Below are 12,502 nucleotides of genomic sequence, written 5' to 3' on the forward strand. Positions count from 1 at the left end.
CTAGTATTAAAAAATAACCCATCGAAAAACATTAACCTGGAATCGCTTGCTTAATAAACGTCCACTTTTGGTGAAAACTACAATTACCATGTCTGAATAATCTATGTCCTGTGACTCTAGTCATCACGACCCCACTGAGTGGCTCTGGTTCAACCAGCCTTTCGCGAAATGGTTGAAGGGATGAAATTAAGGGAGGACTTTGTGGTCAAAGCCCCTGGGATAAAGAGAATTAAGCAGATTACTGCAGGACTTCTCAGAGCCTTTAACGGGCTAATGTGTATCTCAGTTTTCCTAGGAAAAGTACACAGATTTCTCAAGCTTATTTGATCTTAGAGCATCTTACTGGACTTGCCCTCCATGAGATACACTTTAGGGGACTAAGATTAGACAGTAACTGTTAGTATTTCTTTTCTTACTCTCTGAGGGCGGAAAACCACCCAAGAAGCCATGACCACCTCCACAGGTTCTAGTTCACTCCCCTTCTGTGCCCAGGGCATCATATAAGGAGGACCAACATCCTCTGCCTGGTCCTGATTCTGTGACAGAGCTGGGCTCCTCGTGGTGGAATTCCACTGCGTCTGCTGCCACTGGCTGTATAATGGCCAACATATGCGGTGCTGCCGAGAGTTACAGGGAAAAGCTAACAGGGAAGTTGGGACGGTCTCTCCACTGCCTCTCTGGCTGGGAATTACAGGCTACCCCGGGCTGTCTCTGTCATTTAGCAAAGATGAGAATGAGGAGGTCCTCAGATGGAGGTGGGAGCCGACTCATTCCTCCCACTCACGACTCTGTGTAAATCCACAAGGTGGCCCTTGTAGGTCCCTGTTATTCCCACCACGGGTCTGAGAATGGTCACGCTAGTGGTCCTCCGTTGACCCCTAGCTCCATTTGCCGTCTTTCTCTGCCCTGCTCTGTTCTCTGTGGGGCTGACCTGTATGAACTTCATCTCCAAGGCTCCCCTGCTGGCTGGGATGGGTTTGGCCAGCGGGAGACACCAGCAGGACATCAAAGGCAGAAGGAAGTTGAGGCTCTGTTCCCCTGCTGTCTCCCGGAGCTGTGTGGGAGCCATGGTGACAGCTGCCATGAGGGGGTGCCCCTCCAGACACCAGTTCTCCCTGGGCTACACTGCCTGAGTGGGTGACTGCTTCCTCCTCCTGTGACTCTCTGGATGCTCCAGCATCCCTTAATCTTGCCCACACCTCAGGCAATCATCCTTTCCTGAAATTCTCCTCTCCCAGTCAGACAGACCCCAACAGGTAGAGTAGAATCCTACGCTTTACAGCTGTCAGCAAGAGCATCAAATACTGAGAGACCCAGGCATTCAGTCCCAGGAACTGAGCCCCTGTTGTATGTGCAGGCAAGGCTGGGACTAGCCCGTGCCTTTTGGGGGAGACAAGAGCTGATCTCACAGTGCTAGCTCCAGCAGCAGGTGAGAAGCGTCAAAGCCGGCAGACTAAGGGAATTCTGCAATCCCCATGCCTTCCTCTAATTAAGTGGATTATTAACAAGGCAGTTTATGAAAACAGGAGATTCGACCTGTGAATGTGACATTTTTATCTTACGTAGCTCTGAAGGCTTCAGAAGTCTTTTTAAAGGCGAAACCTTCTCAAGCATATGTTCTCTTTCATCCCAGAGTCCTGGTCTGCGGTAGCCAATGTTCAGAAGGCGAGAATAAGTGTTGCTGTTTCTATTTCTGCCGGTCCCCGGGTCCCTCAGCACAAAGGAGAAAGGCAGCGGAGGAAGGAAGGCACGCTCTTTAGAACACAGGCCGACCAAAGGCTCGGTTTCATTAAATCAGCTGCACCCAGAGGCCCGTTTTACAATCGGCCTTGACCTTCTGCTGCTCAAATGAATTCCATCCTGGAAACCACAGAGCGGAGCCACCTGCCCGGGCTCTGTGATCTGGTGAACTAAAGAGATAAAGAGAAGAGTCATCCCTTCTCGGCCTCAAAACCCCACAGAATTCAAAGGAACATGGCTGGAGTTTCTTCTGCGGGGAAATTTGAAAAGCTGGAGCCGGGGAAGGGAAGAAGGAGGAAGGAAGAGGCAGTTAACTCTGGGGACAGGCGAGGCATCTTAAGATGCTGGACAGGGAGCAGTGAATTATAAACCCAGACCTTTTCAGCCCATGTTCCTGCTGGGGTAGGTGACATCTTGAATCAGTGGGTAAGTGGATGTGTTTCCAACTGAAAGCGTTAACAAACCCAAGAAGAGAAACATAATGTACGATAAAAGACTCTTACAAAACAAAAACTCTGGCAAGGCTGTTTTTCAACATGCTCCTTGGGGAGCAGAAAGGCATGCCATCTTTGCTTTAGGTATGCCATGGGAACCGACCGCCGTCATTTAAATCCGGATTATCTCATGCGTTGTAAGTTTTTTTGATACCATGCTTTGTTAAAAAAAAAAAAAAAAATGCATCCCTTTCCTGGTGAACCTTATCTTTATTTTGACCTTTTCGATTCTGGGTGTCCTAGATGAGAACTATCAGTGCTCAAAGAACTGTATTAGACATATTTAAGGCACAGAGACCCTGCACATTAGAAATAAAACGTTTCTTCCTGAAAAAAAAGCACTTCGTCCATCTGATGTAATCATACGTCAGATAAGCATTCTTCCAGCGCCTCCTCTGTGTCAGGCTCTGGCCAAGGGCTAGGGCTGCAGATTAAAAGCCAGCAGGTCCTGTGCTGCAGGAATTTATGTACCTGGTCCCCAGCCTTGGGGAGATTGTGCCCCCCGCCTCTCTACGTCACCCCCCTCCAACGTTTGCCTATGTCTGGAGACATTTTTGATCGTCACAACTAGGAGGAGGCTCCCCCTGGCTTATAGTGGGGAGGGACCAGCGATACTGCTAAGTATCTTACCACGCACAGGACAGCCCCTCAGAACAAAGAATTATCTAATCCCAAATGCCAATGGTGCCGATGTAAGGGGAGACAGACAGATGAACAGAAAGGACAGTAAAATGAGGTAAGTGGTCAGAGAGACGTACGCTTAGGTTTTATGGGGAATCCAAAGGGAGAGAGTCTTTAACCTTAAAGTGAAACAAATATTGGCTTTTTTTTTTTTTTAAACTTAAAGCAATTTGAATTGGTGGTTCCAACTTTAACAAAAAATTTCCTCTAATAACAGTTCTTGATTTCTGAGAACAGCATTCATTAGTCAGGGCTGACTCTTCTGGGTTTGGAAAGATGGAATCATCTGACTCGATTTGATGCCAGCTTTATGGGCAGGACCATGCTAACTGGAGATGGTGACTGTGGCCTGTGTGGCTAACGTTGAGATCTCTCTGTGTCACCCCTGGTCTGCATTGTTGGAGAATTCTCCTCGGACCTTTATACTTAGCAACAATCATGGATATTTATATGTAAGAATCTATTACATTCTTTCTTTCCTCACAAGTCAGAAGGATAAAAAATTCCATGACCAACAGACATATCTGTGCAGTGGGGCAGACAGTTGTAGGGCCCTCATCTCTGTGGACAACCATACTCGTTCCCTACAGAGGCACCAGCGATGCTCTACCTGGGTCCCCACAGATCTCTTTTATAGCTTTCGCATCCTCCCCTCCCTGCCCCTGACACTTCAATGTGCTTTTGTTCCCAACAGCTCTAATCTATACAGAAGACTGCCTTTGGGCTGCTGTGGACACTGCTTGCGGACAGACTGAGGTGCCCTTGTCTAAGAGCACCGCGCGGCTCCGCTTCTTCCCTCTCCCCTCCACTCCCTTTCCAGCCTCCCCTGGGAGCACCTCTCTAATAAATCACTTGTACGCAAACCCTCATCCCAAGATATGCCTCTGTGGAACCCAGCCTAAGACCCTTCCTGAGAACGATTTTGCTATGGTGGTGGCGGTGGCGGGGGTGTGTCTGTGTCTTCGCACTCTTTGTGATGAGCTACAGCTTCCTCGGCTGCCCCTTTGCACAAGTTTGCCCCACATAAGGCACAGCCACACTGTCTTACGTTTTCTTCCAGGGAAGTCAGCTGCTCATCCAGTCTCACTTGGTCTGTCCCCAGAGGAAATGTCCCCTTCTCTCTGTCTGGAAAGCCGGGTGGGAATTCCCAGGAGCCCGCGGACTCTGCTATCAACTCCTCCGTGGCGTTGATGACCTTCAGGACTTCTGTGGAGATGTTGCAGAGAGAAACAGCAGAATACTTCTGTTTGGTCCGATAACAGGAGGGGACAGAAGACAAGAACAGCACATTAACAATGACAGGGAAATTCTACGATACCATGGTGCTCATCATGAGATTGCCTCTGCTATCACACACGCAAACATCAACGTGCCAAAGGGATGAAGGGGTGAACAACCTACACAATAGGCAGGGAGCTCAGAAGGAGCCTGCTTTGACTTGGCCCAGCTTCTGTGGCTCCCACCGAATTATCTCAGATTCTTAGGGAGGGAGGAAGGAGAGCTCAAATGGAAGCTGCTATGTGCTCTGCCCGCTGCCGAGAGTTTTAGATCCATCACTTCATTTTCTGGATGATATTCTACTACTTCAACGGAGCTTCAGTCACAGACTATGTCAAACTCTATTCCTTGTGTGGTCCAGTGGTCAGCTTTCTGGACTGGGAGCTGGGAGACCAGGACTCTAGATCTGGCTATCCCTTCATGCAGTTACGGGACCTTGGCCAAGCTACTTCCCATTTCCAGAACTCAGTTTGGTCATCTGTACAGTGAGAATGTTGGAAAAGAGTTTCCGGGCAGTGTCTTGGTAGCCACTGTACGGTAGCTCACACACACCTCTTCTCGGGCCTGTTCTCCACTGCTCTCTTACATCGTAGAAGCTGAACAGAAAAATACTCATTTCCCAGCCTCCCTTGCAGCTAGGGGCAGTCATGTGACATAGTTCTGGCCAGTGAGTCTGAAGGGAAAGCCTACTGGGGGGTTTCTAGAAAAGCTTTTGTTTTCTTAACAGGTGAGTAGGTGCAGCCGATGCTCCCCTTCCCTACTTCCTTCTGCTTTGAGCATAGATGTGCAGTTATGAGAAAGGCAAGGATGAATACCAAAACGCAGAGCAAGGTGGACCAGAAAGACTAAAGGAGACTGTGCCTAGACAGCACTCGATGAACCGAACCGTGGTGAGTCACTATCTGCCTCTGAGTCACTATGTATCCTGTTACATGAGAAAAATAATTCCCTATCTGTTGAAGCCACTGTAGGCCAAATTTTCTGTTCTTTGGGGTTGAACATGTTCCTAACTGACACAAGTCGCTTCTAGCTTCTACATCCATTCATGGCGCAAAATTACAATTGGTTTAGGTCTAGGCCAAGGTCATTAATGGAGCAGAAGTTCTTCAATCATGAAGAATTATTTGCATCTTTGAGTGCATATGAACATATAGCATTAATTGATAAGCTAGATATCAATGTTGCTCGGCAGTAATGATTTCCATCTATAATCAGTTTTGTTTATTTCATCACAGGGTTTATAAATTAGAAGTCAAATGTCACCCACAGGCATGTTTTGTTGTGTTTGTTTTTGACCAGTGAAATGTTTCAGGAAAAGCTGGAATTTTAATGCCTTTAGTACCTTCTGACTCATATCCAACTGACTCATAGGTCCTGACCAAAATATTAATGACAGCTATGGTTTGATTTTGCAAGGTTTTTTCCTCCAAGGAGATCCTATTGTAGGTTTTGTCTCACTAGAGGATGTGTTTGATAGCCCTCCCACTTCGCTAGGCAATCAAAGTGTCTAAGTGACATGTTAGTGGCTGCATCCACAGTCTAGAAGCTGGCTGTGGGCTTCTATGCTGAGGCAGATGGTCTCATACCTGTCAATGCATCCTAGGGTTAGGGGACATGCTCAGTGGGCTCCTCTTCAGTCTATCTATGTCACAACAGCTGCTTGACTGACCCAACAGTTATATTCCTTTTGATTCAAGGGATTTTTGCTACAAACCAAAAGACATTGGGTCTGGGACATCAGGAGCAGGAGATGAAGAGAAGGTGACACAGACCCACCAGAATAAGGGCAGTGTACAAGGAAGCAGCCAGGACCAACTCTTCCCTCTAGGAAAAACTTTCGAGAGGCTGTCCCACACTATCCAGGACCCTGTAACTCGATGTGGCAGATTTTGAAGATGAACTGGGCTTGAAATGATTTTGGCATGAAACAACTACCATTGTTTGTCCTTTTTAGAAAAGGCAGCATTTTATATAGGAAAGCAGATTTGTTACCCTCTTCTTAGTAAATACAGCATGTATTTAGAAAGTTTGCCCCTTATTTGGTAGAAAAGGTGTCTTTGTACATTTTTTGAAAAGGAAGACATATGACTAAGAGATTTAGAAAAAAAAGTGACACCACGGCATGATGGAATGGAAAGTGTGAACATTGACACCAGTCTCCAATTAGCCCAGGGTCACTAACAGGCCAAGGTTATTATAGAAAGGACTCAAGAGGTGCTTAAACAGAAAGAATTATCCGTATCCTGAGTCTAGCTGAATATATAATATCAAAACAATAAGTTGGACACCGATGTTGCTTGGCACTCATTGTTTCATTCAGTCCATAAGTAGCCTTGTTTATTTAATCATAGGGGTTGCAAGCTAGAAGCCAAATATTGCCCAGAGGCATGCTTTTCTGATAAGAACGCCATCTGTGAGACATGCACGGCCCAGCTGTCCAGTGTCCACCATTCATTCCACATCTTTGATTGGGGGTCCATAGTGTGCATGCTCTGCTCCAGGTGCTGGGAGAAGCAGTGGACCATGGATACAGTCCCTGCCCTCATGGCATGCCTTTAGCCCTACCCCAGCCACCTGACACGGTGACATGCGTTCCTGGCCCCGAAGCCATTTGCATTTGCCATTGTGTGAGAGTGAGGAGTCGGGCGCAGCTGGTCTGCGGTCTGGTTCAGGGCCTCGATCGCTTCAGAAGGGAGCTAGCCTCCGGATGGGGGAAGCGACTGAAGAATAATCCCATGAAAACTGGACAGGATCTCTCTGTTCGGCGGGAGTTCCCGATTTGCTCTCTACTGGTAAACACAACCTGGAATCTACAAGCCCGTGCAGGAAATCGCGTGTTCCTCATCTGTTCCTCAGGACTGGGCTGTCTGCTGGGATGCGGGAGGAGGGTGGACAGTGCACTCACTGGAAGTGAAGATGGAAGCTGGGTTTAGTTAGCTGCCAGACAGGAGCGGGGCACCTAGCCTTCCTGTTTCTTAGATGACTCACTGGCCCAGTAACAGAGATTAGATTTGTTACAGGGCTAATGCTGACTTGTTATGTAAACGTCCTGTTCTCTGCCCAGTGCAGATTTAAAAGTAGAAAGCACCACCGTCTACAGTTCTGTTAAATAAAGCCCTGTGCGGCACCAGACAGGGTTTTGTTCGGATGAAAAGCTGATGGAGATTCAGGGGTGCTGGCAGGGAGTCCCGTGTGGGGGAGAAACCTGAAGATCTTTTCTGCTTTATTGCTCACAGCCCTGGAGACACGAGCTGAACGGTCCAAACAAGCACTATTCGAGAGCAAGCGAGAGCTCTCTATTGCGGTAACTGACATTATTCCGGATATTAATTATAAGAAGGATCAAATGTGACAGTTTCATGGTATCTAATAAGGGAGAGGTGAAAGTGTGGAGATAATCAGCTGACAGAATAGGGGCTATTGCAAAACAGGAAGGTTGGCTTCAAAGATGTTCGTGGCCATGGGCTGCACAGACAATGCAATGAACTTGGCTGTGAACCCATGTAGTAAACAAATTCAACCTTCGAGTGATCAAACAAATACAAATGAAACAACCAGTCTGATTAAGTGCCAGACATACGCACGATTCCCTTTTAAAATGCCCAGCGTGTGCCAATGTGACCTCGCACAGGGCTCGGAGTGTGTGCTGCCAGTTGTTGGTCCACCAGGGGCTGCATTTGCTCTGATGCAACCACACTCCTTGGTCTCCCCACCACTGAGAGCCCAAGTGTCCACTTCTAGGGCTCAATCTTTGTCCCAGCCCCACATGAAACATCTTATCCATAACATTAACTTCACCGCCCCTGGGACAGAAATCAATAGCCCAACACTGAGGGTACAGAGGTGACAAGAAACACTCCAGTGTTGGACGTGGTACCACAGTGTAGCGGTTAGCATGTCTGCGTTACATGCAGAAGGTCCTGGGTTCGCGCCCCAGTGGAGCCACAGTCCATGGTCTACGGCCATGCTACCCTGAACAAGCCTGATGTCTGATCTCGGAAGCTAAGCAGGGTCAGGCCTGGTTAGTACTTGGATGGCAGACCACCTAGGAAGACCAGGTGCTGTAGGCATAAATAATCATAAAAAAAAAAAAATTAAGAAAAGTAAGAAAGAAATACTCTGGTCCTCCTGGCCTAAGCTGGGGTGTCCTCAATCCCTCATCAGTGAGGAAGTGAAATAAGTATCTGCCTTGATGAAGACTCATCCTTCCTGCCTGACTAAAACCAAAACAGGACCGACACGCACAGAACTTTAAGGACAGGTACCACTCTGAGGTTAGGGCCCTGCCACAGTGGCCGTTTCAGTGGACCCAAGACAGAAGAAGACCCAGTCAGGGCCCAAGTCATAAATTCCAGCTCTGTCATTCTTTCCCTTCTAGGGCCGGCAGGGCAGAGCAAGACTTCTCTTTGGCTCACTCCCCACGAACTCGAACCTTAGGCCTTGGCGATCTCTCCATCCTGTCCCCACGCACTTCCTCTTCATAGCAAAATGTTGCTAGGAACAAAATCTCAATCCATTTACTCTTTTTTTTTTTTAAATTTTATAAACTGTTTCCTAAAGACACTCAGAATGCAAGGTGCTGTCATGGAGAGATTCTGAATGTATAGAATTCTAAAGAAGAAAACAGTTTCATCCTAAGCGCTAGACAGATATGCTTATTAGCAATTCTTGCAAATTCTCCTGAGATTTTTCTACAGTCATCATTCATTTGAAAGCTTCGTGCTGGACAAAGAAATGCAAACTCGTTCTGAGCTGGAATAAAAGGGAATGCTGCTCAGCAGAATGGCTCCAGCCTGTGAACATGTGAGCAGCATGGGCTCATTAGGTGCCTGGCTTAATAGAAAGAGAACACTTTGGAACAACAGAGGGCCGATTCCAGCCCCAGCTCTACCCTTGGACTGGTGCAGGCGTGTGCACCTGCCCGTCTCGGCTGGGCCAAAACAGATTCAGTGTCTGGCTGTGTGTGATGAACTAGGGCTGCAACAGAAGCCTAGGGTACCCATTTATGTGACTTGATATAAGTCCTGATATGAGACAATCTAATGCAATGTGGGAAAACGGCTTTGAGGATTAAGTGATGTATACAGGTATCTGGGGCAGAAGGATGTTCCCAGCTCCACCTAAAACACCGTGCAGATGCTTATAACAAGAGCTAAAAGGCTAAACAGGCAGAAGCTGAAGGGAACTAGGTGTTTTGTGAGATACAGAAGCACACAGTATGCTCTGAGGCTCCTCGGTCAATCTATGAAACACGGAGGGGCAGTGGCAAAGGACCGCCACCACTGCAGGGTCTTGCAAAGGGCCTCCTTACCCTTGGGCTCAGCATGGGGCCTAGGGCCCACCCTTGTTTTAGGGGCCCATGAAAATGTTTTAATTTCTTTAAAATTGGAAGAAAAAAAAATGAAATCTTAGGCCCAGGAACATGTTTTAGTACATAATATTAATGCAGTAATTTCGATACCAACAAAGTTATAAAATACCATTTCCACTGTTTTTTACTGCGGCCCAGGACATGCAGAAGATGACAAATGGGAAAAGGGAGAGGGGGCCAGGCCTCCCAGGACCCAGAATGCCAGGCTCAGCGGTTTGAGTTTTGCACTGCTCGTGGTCACGAGCCGCTGCAGGGTCTTGCTGCTTTTGTTATCCAGAGCTGTCATTTACTGAGTGCCAAGCTCTGGGAAAGGCACTTTATTTGCCTCGCCTCATTTAACCCCGCTAACCTCCGTAGGATGCAGGTAGTATGAACACTCCACCTTACAGATGAGGATCTGAGGCTTAGGGAGGGGATGGGGTTTGCCCTGAGGGAGCTGGGACTAGCACCCAGGTCTGCCTGATTCCGAAGCCCGGTCTGAGAGGGCCGTGCTTTACAAAGGCAGTGCCAAGGCCAGGGGAGGGGCAGGTTTAGGGCTGGGAGAATCAGAGGCAGAGAAGAGCATCAGAAACAATTTCTACAGCTCGAATCGAAAGGTCACAGGGCCTGAGGTGGGGCCACTGCACTGGGCATGAAAGGACAAGAGGCATGATATTGTAGAAAGAGAACGGAAGATGCTGTGTCTGTACAGGGATGAGGCGGACGGCAAGATGCTGCTGTGCTTTCCAGCCGAGGGACCTGGAAGAGACTGATACCATGAAAGCCGACTTAAATGCTAGGTGAGAACGAAGGGTTCATTAGGCGTTTGAAACAAGGAAAAATGTAGTATTTCAAAAACCCTTCTCACAACCCGAGAGACTGAGCGATTGCCAAATGCCCAAATGGGGTAACTTCCAAGTCATTTGTTTAGTCTTTATCTTGACTCTGTGATTTTTGACGTCAAGTTTCCTGAGAGGGTTTGGGGGGGGAGGTCGGTGGGATACAACCTGCATAGTCGGCTTTAGTGAAAATGAGAAAATGCGGGGCCTTCCAGTCCTCCTTTCAGCGATGTGATAAATGAATGTTCTTTAGGGGGCTGTTGAGGGACAGGAGACATCCTAAATACCAGAAAGGACTCTAACAGGGGTCTTCTAAAGACAGAACACAAAGGGGCGCGCAAGGCCCAGTGGAAAAGCCTTGCGGCCGTTCCAGTTGCAGACACATTGGGCCACACCTCCGCCCCTGCCCAGTGCTGCTCCTGGGAGACCCCTCCAGGGGGAACAGAAGAAGAGAGAAGGAAGCCAGCTCCAAGTTAGGGTGGGTCCCTTCTGTGCCAGGTGTGACTCTAGGTTCAAGTAACTTCACGGAACCCTCACAACAACCTGACATGGTCGGCGTTTTGATCCCATCTTTAGAGACGATGGCATAGTGAAGAAGACGCAGAACTGGGATTTGAGCCCAGAGACTCTGGTCTCCAAAGTCCACACTCTTTCCCACCTGTCACATCACCTTCTCCACATGCTTAATTTCCAGGACCCAGTGGACTGTAGAAAGGGACGATGGAACAGAACTGAATAATCAGATCAGTGAACCACGGATCAGTGAGAGAAAGGCCTAATACCGGGAGCCCCCTCAGGTGGTTCTACAGCCTCCCCCCCTGATATCAATCAGAACGAGCTCGTTGATTTGGCACGTCAACGACCAAGCCACACACTAGAGCCTGAGATCTACTGAGTGACCAGCTCCTGACTGAGCCTACCTGGGATCGATCCGCCAAGGACAATCGGAGTGAAAAACAATGCGGTCTGTGAGAAAACCTGCTCAAGCATGATCCAGACTGCACAGTCCGCCTCTCGCTTTTCCGTCCCGTGTTACAGATGCTGTCTTGGCTTTATGAAACGCTTCCATCAAACTACCAGAGCAAGCAAGGAAATTTGTCCAAATGCCTGATTTCATGTATTTTTTTTTTTTTCCCCTCAAAGGTAAGAAAAGCAGCTCCATATGTCCCCCTAAATAGTTGACAGAAATCTGCTAGGAAAATTCAGTGCAAATATGTTTCAGTTCTCATGAAACATAAGGCATTCCGGCTATGCCTCTACAACCCGTCAAAATACATGCTCCACAAACAGACTCACGTCCCCGAAGAGTGACTTGATGAAAGAGGGTGGCACAGAGTTTCGGAAAGAAATTGGAGCGCGAACCTAATAAATTAGCATATGTAATAAACTGAAACAATGAAACATAACAGATTAGAGAACCGAGCTGTAGCAGGGGGTTCTTAAATCACCTAGGTTTCGATGGTCAAGCCGTTTATGAAATAAGTAAGATTTTCTTTTAAATGGTAATTATAGAAATGATTTTTAAAAATGTGCTATTTGTAGTTGAGTTTCAGTATTAAACTATTTCCCTGAGTTCATGTTCTTGTCCTTCTAACTCAGGACCTGGGGAGAGGGGACTGGAATGCTGGGGCCCTTACCTGACCAGCCTTCCCTGGCAGGTGGAGAGCGGGCAGGACTTTCTTTCCTGGCTGAGAAGGTGATCACGGTCATTAATATCTTCTGCTTTTGTATATGAGTCATTCCTCAGAAAAAAATGGTTCCTGATACCAACTAGAAACATTGCCTCACTGCTGGCAGTAACCAGGGCTCGACCAGGGCACACGCTCAGCTCTGAAGGAGCCCAACAAGGTATGAAACGCCTTCCACGTTCACTAGGAAAGGAGGTGGCACATGGCAGCCAGGATAAAAGCCAAAGTTCTCTGCATGGCGCACATGGCCCTACTTAATCTGGCCCCTACCGTCTCTTGCTTTTCCCGCCACTCTTCCCTTTGCTCCGGCCACCCTGGATTTTTAATCTGTTTCTTGAACTTGTCAAGGTCCTTTTCATCATGAGGCCTTGTATGTGTTCCTCTGCCTGATAAGCCCATTGCTTAGATCGTTGCCTGACTTTTTCCTTCTTG

At 47.8% G+C, this 12,502-nt stretch overlaps 1 protein-coding gene and 1 pseudogene across 3 annotated transcripts in view; one reads left to right on the plus strand and one right to left on the minus strand.

The window, feature by feature from the left end:
- MYRIP (myosin VIIA and Rab interacting protein) overlaps positions 1-12,502 on the minus strand; it is a 238,878-nt gene that overhangs the window by 14,444 nt on the left and 211,932 nt on the right. For all 3 annotated transcript variants that reach the window (XM_011357403.2, XM_023529072.1, XM_023529073.1), the window contains one exon: positions 3,964-4,158. In XM_011357403.2, the coding sequence (XP_011355705.1) occupies positions 3,964-4,158 (195 nt within the window). The remainder of the gene's footprint in view (positions 1-3,963; positions 4,159-12,502) is intronic.
- Positions 8,148-8,263, plus strand: LOC111738155 (annotated as a pseudogene).

Source organism: Pteropus vampyrus, unplaced genomic scaffold (genome assembly GCF_000151845.1).
Source record: "Pteropus vampyrus isolate Shadow unplaced genomic scaffold, Pvam_2.0 Scaffold35, whole genome shotgun sequence".
Taxonomy (NCBI): domain Eukaryota; kingdom Metazoa; phylum Chordata; class Mammalia; order Chiroptera; family Pteropodidae; genus Pteropus; species Pteropus vampyrus.